This window comes from Simochromis diagramma, unplaced genomic scaffold, assembly GCF_900408965.1.
Source record: "Simochromis diagramma unplaced genomic scaffold, fSimDia1.1 OVJJ01000603.1, whole genome shotgun sequence".
In the NCBI taxonomy this organism is placed as follows: domain Eukaryota; kingdom Metazoa; phylum Chordata; class Actinopteri; order Cichliformes; family Cichlidae; genus Simochromis; species Simochromis diagramma.
This window is the reverse complement of record NW_024387414.1, coordinates 8107684-8119624: the sequence shown is the minus strand read 5'-3', so window position 1 is coordinate 8119624 and position 11941 is coordinate 8107684. Positions and strand designations below refer to the sequence as shown.

Here is an 11941-nt window from a genome sequence, read left to right as displayed (position 1 = left end):
ACGCAACGGACGGCTATTTTTTTTGTTACATAATAACGTCTGATTCTCCTTATTTGATTATTATAATGGGAGAAAACGTGGGAAACGCGTGACATATAGTGCATAAATAACACGCTCAATTTAGTTAATTTAAAGATAAAACTAATAATTAAACCAACTTTGGGAACAGAAACTCGGGACATATTTGAAAAAAAAATTGAAAAAAAACTAATGTTTAATATAGAATTATTTATCTTGTAAAATGTTAAACTGACAGGGGGAAAATTTTCAAGAAAAAAAACAGCCTTCCTACTCCTTATTATTAACTTACATCTTAGCATACATACGAAACAAAACCTTATTGAGAGCCTTGCTTTTTAAAAAATAAAATTATGCTGAATGTTACAGACACCCTGGATTTTCTTTGATATTGCCTTTTCTTACCATTAATTGCACCTTTTTAAAATAATGCTAAAGAAAATACCTTCTAATTCATTCATCCATTCTGTAGTAAAAACAGACACTTTGAGCAAAGTAGACTTGTACTCATACCAATACACTGTCTCCTGTATGAAATCAAACACTTTACTAATTTGGGGTTGCTGATGTCAAAATTCATACTTAATTTGCTCTACAGTCATGTTATTTCACAAGTGGCGATTGTAAATACGATATGAAAAGATGGTTTTTTTCCTATTTATATGCTCCACTACATCCAAACATTGACGAAACATCAAAGATTTAATGAAAAGGGCATACTTTGTTCGTTTTTTGGATGACACTGGGTGACCAAGACAAGCCATAGGCATCTCATTCAGTTTGCAGGGTGTGTGTCAAGAGCATGGATTAAGGGAAAGAGAAAAGACTTGTGTTTTGGTATTCCAGTCTAATCAAGGGAGCCACAAAAACACTTTTACAACTGCCACTTCAGTTTAATCAATATATTTCTAGATACAGTTCCAAAACAAAATAATTTATCGTTTACCTTAACCAGGCATCAGTAATGAGACCTGTACATCCTCCAGATTAAATACCACCTCACATTTTTACTGGCTCAGGTAATGAGAGGGAAGAGTCTGATGGGGTTTTTCTTTTCTCCAGAGCCACAACATTCTAATGATTTTGAAGATTCTAGTAGCTTATTTGTTGCCTGGTCATTTTGTACATATATGTACAAGATTTTAATCTGCTGAAGGAAGCAGCTGGGTTACTTTGGTCTAGCATCAACTGAGAGGTCAAAAGCCATCTTAAAGTGTATCCTACTGTATAATAGCCATTATGGTCAATTGGTCGTTCTGTGCAATTAAAGGAAGGCTATGCAAATATACAAATTGTGTTGGAGAAGCTGAAATACAATGAGCACAAACAGGTCATAAGTGAAGAAAAATTGATTTGCTTTTTTGTGACAAAACTATGAGACTGAATATTTTTATAGGCATTTTTAACTGAATTGAACAAGGTAATAATGTTTTTTCTGGAAATCAGCAAATATTTTATATTTTGATGCAGGGCAGCAATAATCACCCAGTGTGTTTAAGTACTCATGCAGAGTAAATCTAGTTCACAACAATGCAAACCATGATTTAACTGCTTACAGATGAAGATGCAATATAAACTTCTATCCAGGCAATTTTAAAAAAAGGGGTCACTATTAATGTCTTTTCCGGCTAATCTAATAAATGATTCTACAAAATCTCAAATCTTATAAAAAGTTCCCATACTCAGTTTTCAAATTCTCAAAAGCAACACACTTTTTCAGCATTTTATTGATCAATTCCAGTACTTAAAAATATATGATATGCTGGTCTTTGAATATTTGTTATGGAGGGAGTCACGGTAGCTGTTGCAACATACTATGAATATTGTTTAAGGTCAGTAAATTGCTCAGTCAGCATCCACCATACCTCCCACCCACGTACGCTCCATGTGGAACAAGGGGGTAGCTGAATGGTTTGTTGAGTAGGAAAATGATGCGAGTCACATGCTGTGGGGGTTTTGTAGTCATTAGATCTCAAGTCCTCTGTGACTTGTCCTAAATCACCTATGAGTGATTTAGGACCAACAAGGCTATGCTCTCAACCACCATCATCAAAACACAACATGAGGGAAAATATTTTGGAGGCACGTTTAGTCCCTTCAGTAGATTTTCAGAGATTTGCAGGCAGCATGCCAGTATATATCGAAGCAGTCCAACACCTTATGAAGATAAATTAATTGAGCTTGAGATAAATTATCTCAGTGTTTCCACCAGTTTGTATTTGGAAAGTCATGGAAAGATTCCTGAAATGGTTCACATAATGCAAAAGAAGAACATTGAAAAAAACGTGAATTTTTGTCAGTCACGTATGATGATATCCACATTATGACCAAAACAGGGAATTCTGGGATTTAGACAGTTCAGATCTGTGTATAATTTTACTGACAGATTAAACAAAATCTACAAAATTTACCATCAATCTCCTTCAATTACTGAAAAAATGTGTATGCAGACCAGTGCCTTCATTGGAAAAAAAAAAACAACAACTTAGAATTCCAAAGTACAATGCATATCCAGATAGTAAATGTCATCAATATAATCCCCCTCATAATTATACATTACTTTGAATAGATCAGCATTCTTGTAGAAGTACTGCAAACACCAACGTCAAGCCCGCTGGATTCAAAGAAGGATGCCCATAAGAAAAGTTGGTGTCAGATCCCACACCTGATCTTTCAAAAATGTTTCAATCAGACATGAAAATACAAACTCAGTCTCAAAATTGTTTTGAGTTTAATTTAGGTGGGGAAAAAACCTGCCAACTCCAGCATACAATAACGGTTATTACATTCCCTTCGCTCTGCACAACAAACAGTAAACCATCATTTAAAGAATATAAACATAAATACTTGTTGGTTTCACAACCATATTCTGTCTCGTTCTATGCTCTTGCTAGCATATTTGTCCAAACCAAACAGGCTTTTATAGTCCTCATTTTTTCAACACCTTCTCCAGATAACCAATAAATCTTCTCAGGTTCACTCTGATGTTATCCAGCACACACAGCTGCTGAGGGCTGTATTTGCCTTTTCCTTCTTTACGAATCTGGTAGTGGGAAAAAAAAAAAGAATTGTTATTCAAAGGAGAATTCACACAATGTAGTGGCGAAATAAGAAAAAAATAAATGTGCTTCGTATATTTCCAGGGGGAAAAAAAGCATAGCTGAAAAAATATTGAGAAATTATCAAGCACACAGATCAGTAAAGATGAATTTATCTTTGGTACCTTGGTCTTGAAGACAGGCTGTAGTGCCTTCAGTGCAGGCAGCAGACTGATGTTTTTTGCAGCTGTCTCTGCCTCCTCTCCATCCGCAAACACATCAAACAAAGCATCAAGGGCTTCTCCATTTACAACGAGTTCAGGATCCCTTGTGGCAACTTGAAGCAACGCGTTTCCGATCATCTGTGGAAGAAGAGGTTCTTAGAGGAAGAACAACTTTTCCAAAAGAATAAACGAGAGAAAGAGATACCTGCAGGGTTTCTGCAGTGCCCTTCTCTTTGGCTAATGTGCTGCCAGTAATGCCAAGAATGGCGACGGCGTTGACCCTCACGCTGACAACATCACAGCGGGTGGCCGTTTCGCTCAAGCTCATCAGCTGCTGGGGGGTCATACACTAGCAAAAACAAAAGCCAAACACATAGATACTGAGCTGTCAGGAACAAAAACGGTCAACAGAAGCAAGTGTGAAGTGGCAGTGGATTTTAAAGTTCAGTTCAAGGCAGAAATTTTACATTCAGGTCTGTTTTTATGCAGTTACCAAAGACGGAACTAACATATGGAGTATTATTCAACCTGTACACTCCTGTCATGTGTTCTGCAGCCATGATAACAAAGACTATATAATTAGGCACAGGGAAATGTAGAATCAAGCATTTTTATCATTTACCCTCAGCTAGCAGCTAAAAGTCGGGATACCTCGACCTCGGCTGCACAGACTTTGACCTCTTTTTGTAATCACCAAAACTGATTTAGCTGTTTATTTAAATAGTGGCGTCTTATCTACCTGTGGGATATTTTTGGAGGCAATCATCTGTAAAAGAGATCGCATGGCGCTGATGACAGCCTCTAGAAACTCCTCGTCTTTGGGAATCTCTGAAAGAAACAAATGTAGTTTCGATTTGTAGTTTCCTTTCTCACAAATGCATACTCACTTTTTTTTTTTGCATTCTTTAAATAGAAAAATAACAAATGGTACTATAATACTGCAGAAGAAGTTTTATTAATGTGAGACCTGGAGCACCAAAGACCAGAGAGGAGAGATGCTGTGCTGCTTCCTGCAGGGCTGTTGCACCACCCAAAGACTCTGCATCCATGGTGGAGAGGATACTGTGGAGGCAAGTCAGTGCCCGGGATTGAACGCGCTCCATCCTAAAAGGAAGGTGAGACTTTTTATTTAAAAATTTAGAGACTTAAAAAAAAAATCATTTATTTATAAATGAGAAAGAATAAAGATAGTTAAACTCAGACAGTGAAGTTCAATGGAAGAAGAGAGGAGGATTACTTTTTTATCAGGCCTCTCCAGGAGGGATTTTGATGGCACAAATCCACAGTTTCCTTTTTAGGGAACTCTGTTTTCTTCAGAACCTTAAAAACAGGAAAATATGGAATATTATGGCAGCCCTTTTACATTTGGGAGTGGCTGCGTAGGTGCATATAAACTGTATGTGAAAGTGAGTTCTCTATGAAACTGCACAAACAACGCAATCCATTCAGCCTGGGGGAGAAGATGGGTGAGGTTCACCACATAATCAATCTAATCTGAAATTTGTATTTACAGCAATGCAAGCTAAAATGACAGCTTAACAACATTCACAAGCGCATCAAAGCTTTGGTGATGAACTGGCTGAGATGTGACTGAAGAAGCAGACTGTCATTTGCCTTTTGTGGGATGCTGTGGTTGATCAAAGCCCCTTGAACTTCAGCTGACAAGCACAATGGAGACATCAGATTGGACACTCCATCACAAAGACCATCGGGACCCATGTCACTTTCATCACTGCTTGATTCCTCCTCCCACTCGTCATCAGAAGGGTCTGAACATGTGCACACACAGAGAGTTAATTAGAGAAATTAACAATGAAGATTTTTTTTTTTATGTTCTCAAATGAGACCTTTGTGTGCATTTCTTGCTATAACAGTTTCTCCGATAGACAAACACATAGTTGGTGACTGTGTCATAGGAAATATATTTGATGAAAAGTGCCTGGGGTCAGCATGGCTGTCCGTGGCCACACCACTCACCGTCAGAGCAGCACATGTTGACGATGATCTCCAAGGACGTTTGCTGGGCTGTCAGCAAGGCCGTTGCCTCCCTCAGCTCCTCCTTCCCCCTCTGGACAAAAACAATCAGCCATGTGAGTCAACACTCTACTAAAACAATGCCTTTTAGCACTCTTATCACCCAGTCTGGGTTCAGCTGACTGCCACAAAGAAAAATAATTCTACAGATGCATTCCACTATGTCCTTCTTGCGGTGCAGTGAGCATTAAAACCCAGTTCAAGGGTGTTGCTCCTGAAGGAATAAGTGTAAAACTGTGTTTGCATGATAAATAAATGGTTTACCACAGATTAATCTTTATACTAGTACACCAGAACAACCCAAACAACCCGCAATATTAGAGGGTATTCTGGTACGTCACCATGAATGTCACCCACAATCCTAGGGCCTCGGCTCTGACTGAGCTTAGAGGGACAGCTCTGTCTCGCCGGAGTCAGGTCTGGGGACTGTCAACTTGGTGGAAGCCACAAGTTGGTCCTCAGCTGAACCTTGTTGGGTGTCCCTAATCTGCTCCCCCCTAAACCCGACAGTTTGTCTGCCCTGTCGCTCTGGCTCACATTTCAGCATGACTCACACACCACCTTTTCACCAGGCATTAATGTGCACCTCAAAAACAAAACAAAGAAACCCTAACAACAAAAAACTTGAAACCAAATTGAGATTAACCCTTTAAAACACCTGAGAAATGGCCCTAAACTTTGACTTATGAGTCATTAGAACCCCAACCCTAATCACTTAAAACTGGTCTAAAAAAAGCCAAATGAAAGTAAGTCAGTTTTCTTCCAGTGAAAAATGCATAATAAGAGCCATAAACTCTTCTACCCCAAATGCCCTCTGTCAAGTACTGAATTAGCCAATAGGCAGCCACCAATGGTTTTACTTTAAGGGATCATTACAGCATCAAGTACACCATGTTATAATTAAACCTTAATCAAAATGATACTTTATTTTTGCAGTGGATGCTTACATTGGAATTTTGAGTTTTAAAAAGCTTTGCTTCAGGTAGAATATACTTTTTGTTCAGCATAATTGGAAACATTTGCATTTTTACAGTTGAAAACACTTGTCCACGCTCTCGTGCAAAACAGAGCGTATGCTCTGTGCTGATGAATAAATTAGAAGACAATGTGCATATAATAAAATAATACTGGTCAATATCTCAGACTATTTCACATACGAGTGGAAGAATGCAAATGGAAATACATAAGGGTTTACTGATTTCAACCTCTATGCCCAGAGGCCCACAGGCTGAAAGTACAGAATTTTAATACTAAGCAGAGCATAATTAATTCAATGCCTATATAATGGATCAGACAGTTTAGAGGTATGAAACAGCCAATTCCTCAACTGTAACTGTCCTTGCTTTGGTTTTCTTAACTCTAAATGGGCCTAAGAGATTGCAAGAGTTAATACGTACAGGCAAGAGGTCAGAGAAGTCATTATCAACTTTTGCAGCTTTTCCATTCCTCTTCTGTTTAGGTGCTTCCTCCTCTTCAATCATCTCCTCCTCAGCGAGCTCTTCTGGAGCTTGGCCCTCTATGTCTGACACAGCTGGGGCGTTTCTGTGGCGAAGCTCCTCTGCTTGTCTAAGTTCAGGTATTAGCATACCTGCATCCAAATCCAGGCATTGTGATAAGGTAGCTACCACAGCGTTGACGGTCTCGGCCTGACGAGCAGCAGGCAGACTACTCTTCATGTTCCACAGCGTACCTGAGCAACACATCAGACAGAGTTCAGGCTCAGGAAGGGGTATGACACATTACAATTTACAGACTCCTGTGCTGGTCAATTTGTCTAATTGTGGTTAAGTTTAGAACAACAACAAAAAAAGACATGAAAAGGGACAAATTGTACCTGCAGCCAGTGTCCTGAGGAGAGTTTGTGTCACGCCTGGTTGAGATGACAGCAGCACATTCTCCAGGGCTCCGAGCACAGCAGTGTTCATGCTACAAAGCAGCTCTGGGTTATCCTCAGTCACAGTGTGCAAACAGTGAGCTGGGGAACACACAGAGGAGAGTGTGTTTAAAAGCTGAAACTGGGCACAAAAGCTACAAGCTAGCTTTGTTCTTGGAGTTCCTTGCTGGTGTTAGAACCATATTAATAGCACAGATGTGTTAAGCATCCTGTCAGTACTTGTTAGAGGTGTGTCGCCTAATAAATGAAGATGGTTAGAGAACACCTACAAAATGTACACCTTTATTTAATAAAATCTCAATGTTAAATAGCAAATAAGAATAAATGCTTTAGACATACCAGCAGATATGGCTAGTTCCAGGTTGTGTGGGTGTTTCTCCAGGCACTGAACAACCACATCCAAGAGACCGGATTTGTTAAACACAGACAACGCCTGGCTGCTGCTTTCACTGAAAGACAAACAAATAATACAAAGCATGCCTAGGTCAATAAGGGTGATTTATCAGAGACGATGTCAGAAAACTAAATTCAAGGAATAAACTCACAAATATATGGGGTTTTCTGGATTTCTTTTACTTTTATGTAGTTACTAGACATAGAATACCCTCATGAGCTGATCATTAACCAACAGCAAAGGACAGGTGAATGGATGATGTTTTGGCATGTCCCCAAAGATTTTACAGTCAGACCCATAGCAAGACCTGGCTGATTATGTATGTGGCCAAACTGACCTTTCTGAGCCAATAATAATTTTTAAAAAAGCCTTCTATGAAAACAAATAAGGTCAACTTACCACAGATTCCACAGCAAGTGTACAGCTTCATTGGCTACATCCTCCACTGCATTACTTTGGTCTTTCATCGACACAACGGCACTTTCAAAGCCAGCACAGCACTGGAAAGCAAATGTGTTGCAAATGTGAACAGAACAAGTAAAACAGGTCTCAATTTTCCAATCATTCATCTGAACATATTTAGATCATTTCTGACCCTCAAAAATTTGAGAAACTTTTTATGGCTAATTTAAGTTACACAAAGGCCAACACTGAGCTTGGATTTGATGCCAGTGTCCACTTATATATAACCACAACCATATTTGCTCTGAGATACAAACTAATTGCTGAGGATATTATAGCTTGATGTTGCTGTAACAGCTGCTGATGAGGAGCAACTGAAGTGATGCGGTGAGCGAAAAGCAGCGATGGAGTCTCACCTCTCTAAGCAGTGCTGTCAAAGGAGTCATGACGTCGTGCTTCACCATGTCCTCACACACCTCCTGACCTCCACATGCACTCAGATTCCTGTCAAGGGAACACACACACAGACGCATAGTCATCAGTCACTCAGAGGAGACTCGCGGTCAGAGATGCTGTTTGTAATTGTGTGTCTGTGTGGGAGAGGAAAGCAGAGGGGTGGGGGGGGGAGCCGGGAGATCCACTGTGAGCAATGGTTTTGTTTTGATTTCGAGGAGACAAAATGCTATTTAGGGTTTACTGAAAGGCCTCAAATCAGACTAGAGGTTAATATTACAAGAAGAAGAAATAAATGTTACAGTTATGATGATGGTAACCGTTTCAATGGCTGCAACGGTTGTGACAAACCAGGAAGCCTTATCAGATGGTGTTGCAAAGGGATTAAAAAGATCTGACAATACTTTTCTGCATTTGTAATTTCACAGCCAGGACCATATTTTACAGATGGCTGTAGACACTCACTGCTGTACCTCCCTCCCTGTACATATTGACAATTTGAAACAAAAACATTCAAATTTATATATCCATCTATATCTATTAGACCTGTTGCCACTTATTTTCATTCCAGTTCTTGTGTGATTTGGCATGTCTTAGCCTTTTCTCCCTTAAGAATGTCTTCTTGCCAGCCAAACCTAAACTGAGACCATTTCTTATGAGACTTTAGTGAACAGGAAATTGATTAACTAAAAGGCCAGATGTAGTTCTCACATCTGTGCTGGATTTGTTTTATTTCTTAAGGACATGACTTTCTGATACCGTTTCATTTGCTGTAAGCCTTACACTTCTTCTGTCATCCTCACACTTCTTTTTAAATAGCTATTTGGGAATTAACTTGTTGGTGCAAAAACACTATTTTTAAAAAAGCCTGGAAAACTATTGATCAAGCCCACTTTAAACAAAATGGCAAGCAAGGCTGTCACCTTGTAAGAAAAATATAAAGAAATAAGGGGTGGCTCAAGACTTTTGCACTGGAAAAGTACTAGAAACATTCTGTGAGGTTTAACGCAGTCGTCTCACAGCAGAAAGGTCCTTGGTTCTTCTGCCCAACTGTGAACATTTCTGTGTGAAGTTTGGATGTTCTCCTTGTGTCTGTGTGGCTTCTCTCTGGATAATCCAGTTTCTTTCCACAGTCCAAAGACATCCACAGTAGGTTAACTTGTGATTTCTAAACTGGTTGTCTGTCTGTCTGTGTTAGCCCTATTAGACTGCTGACATGTTCAGGCTACACCTCAGCTTTCACCCCATAACACCTGGGATAGGCTCCAGTCCACTCATGACTCTGAGGTGGATAAGCAGTTAAGAAAAGGGATGCGTGGATGGGTTTAGGCAAAGCAGCTCCCTGGATAGTGTGTAGAAGTCAACAAATGCCACCCACTCAGAGGTAAACGCACTGGACTATGAGCTGTGCTATTTGTATTCTTATATGCACCTCTCTCTGTGAAGCCCGAGAAAAGTTCAGTTCTGTAACACCACACTGACTGAAGTGATTGGAAGAAAAGAGCCACGATTACATTTTCTAATGTTTTCCAGGGCTGTTGTAGACACATTTCTTAGCTTTCTGCATTTTCTGTTGCAGTATCAACAGTGCTCACTAAAAACTAGCACACAATACATGTATTATGCATATAAGCAAAAAGCATGTGTAGCAGTATGTGTAAACTAAAATATATATAAGGGAGCCAAATGAAATGGCACAATGTGACTCATTTTATTTATTTTTTTTTATTATCCAATAACACACTTTTAAAAACTGCAGAAGCATGTGACTGACAACTGACTTCCCTCTACCTGCACCCGACTTTCTTCACAGCAGGAAAAGCACTAACATTACTAATGTCAAGTAGTAATCTGGGGCACACAAATGGGAGAGAAATTAAGGCATGTGGTCAAGCAATAAACGTCCTCACTTGGTGTAATCGAGAGAAGAAAATATTAAAAGCATTGTCTTGCTAGCATAAACAGCCTCTTCTTGATGATTCTCACTCCATCGCAAAGTATCTACATACAACTACACTGTTAACCAAAGGAGGTTTAAACAGCCAGAATGATAATGTGAGGCTCCCACACCTGCCACTGAAACAACTCTGGCAACAACCCATGCCAGGAACTGGCTCTTTGAGGTTTTCAGCAAGTTTCTCTTCTGTTAGCAACAATTTGCTGCCCATGGGGCCTTGGGCACCCACAACTCATCATCTGTTTGCCAGTTGTGGGCCCTTTAATTTGTCACATCATCCATAACCATGGGCTGAGCTTCCACTGCTATGCTGATGATACACAGTTATCATCAGCATAACAGTCACTTCCCTCCTCTGTGCCTTGTAAACTGCCTAAAAGACAGTTCAAATTGAACAACAATAAAAACGAACTCTTTGTTGTGGTTCCCAATTCAAAGCTCCCAAAGAGGGAGGTCTCTGGAGGTCAACAACATCAAATCTGCCTCGAAGTCTGCCTTCCAGCACTTCAAGAACACATGTCCATACGAAAACCTTTATTCTCAAACTCTGCAGCTGGCACCCTCACTCATGCCTCATCACCTCCTACTTTAACTACACCAATGATGTTCTGTTTTGGTCGACCATCCCTATCCTTATACCTCCACCAGAGACTGCCACTTCTCTTGTGCCCTTGCTCATACAAATCACTGCAAACTGACAACACAGAAAAGTTCAAATATGTTTTATGATGACCCCAGCACTAAAATGGCCTATTCTAGCAAAAAAAAAAAAAATAGGTCACACGTGTTGATTACTTGTTAGATGACCCGAGTGATCCAGGTCTTCGTCAAGTGACAGGAAACCAGATTATTTGTTACACCCAGACTCACCTGAGAGCTCCAGTGGCAGTCTCTCTGACAGCCAGGCTCCGGTCCAGCAACATGGGACCCAGGCGCCTAACAGCATCCCTCTGGAGGAAACCCGGAATGGTCTGACTCTGCTGCACCACCCGAGAAATACTGGCACATGCAAACTCTCGCACATCAGCGCTGGGACTCTGCAACTATAGGAAACGTGTTTAAAAGCACGTGACACCAGCTATTCAAAATGTTAGAAACTGCAAAAATAGGTGCTCTTAAACTCAAAGTTAGAGACATTCGTGTAAGAAGAAGCAGTGTATATTCCTACTTTCTCAAGCAACTCCGCAGCTGGACAGCTATCATCACCATGCTCTTCCTCCTCACCGTCTCCTTCCTTCACCACAGTCACCGGCAGCCCGACCGAGTTGAACTGCGGACGTTTAAACTTAGTGGTTTTACTTTTACCCATTTCACGTGATTATTAAAGTGCGAGTTGCGCGTATAACGCGGCGTTTACTCCCCTCTTCTTTTCTCTGACACTGAGTTTGTTGCGGATCAAACACACTCTCCGGCTTCTGCCTTGTTGGAGGCCATGTGGAAGACTGTTCCCTGCCGTAAAGTGTTGGTTGCTAAGAGAAAGCACGACGCTGTCGCAAAAGCGCACGAGCTACGCATGTGACAAGCTCC

The 11941-nt window shown here is 40.3% G+C and overlaps 1 protein-coding gene across 1 annotated transcript; it reads right to left on the bottom strand.

Moving 5' to 3' along the window:
* Positions 1-1727: 1727 nt before the first annotated feature.
* Positions 1728-11860, bottom strand: heatr3 (HEAT repeat containing 3). Its single transcript, XM_040011069.1, has 15 exons — positions 11583-11860; positions 11285-11457; positions 8421-8508; positions 8002-8102; positions 7548-7657; positions 7149-7289; positions 6712-7004; positions 5258-5348; positions 4895-5049; positions 4518-4600; positions 4248-4384; positions 4020-4108; positions 3486-3629; positions 3242-3418; positions 1728-3061 (listed from the first exon to the last, which is right to left on the bottom strand). The coding sequence occupies exons 1-15, from the start codon at positions 11721-11723 to the stop codon at positions 2948-2950; spliced, it is 2037 nt and encodes a 678-aa protein (XP_039867003.1). The 5' UTR covers positions 11724-11860; the 3' UTR covers positions 1728-2947.
* Between the last annotated feature and the right edge of the window lie 81 nt (positions 11861-11941).

What these genes read in the sequence shown, in the direction of transcription:
- heatr3 (XM_040011069.1), bottom strand. Translation starts at nt 11,723, where the DNA reads ATGGGTAAAAGTAAAACCACTAAGTTTAAACGTCCGCAGTTCAACTCG. An exon ending in ACTGCCACTGGAGCTCTCAG is followed by an intron (nt 8,509 to 11,284) that starts GTGAGTCTGGGT and finishes TTCCCTTGACAG; the next exon opens with GAATCTGAGTGCATGTGGAG. An exon ending in ACTTCTCTGACCTCTTGCCT is followed by an intron (nt 5,349 to 6,711) that starts GTACGTATTAAC and finishes GTTTTTGTCCAG; the next exon opens with AGGGGGAAGGAGGAGCTGAG.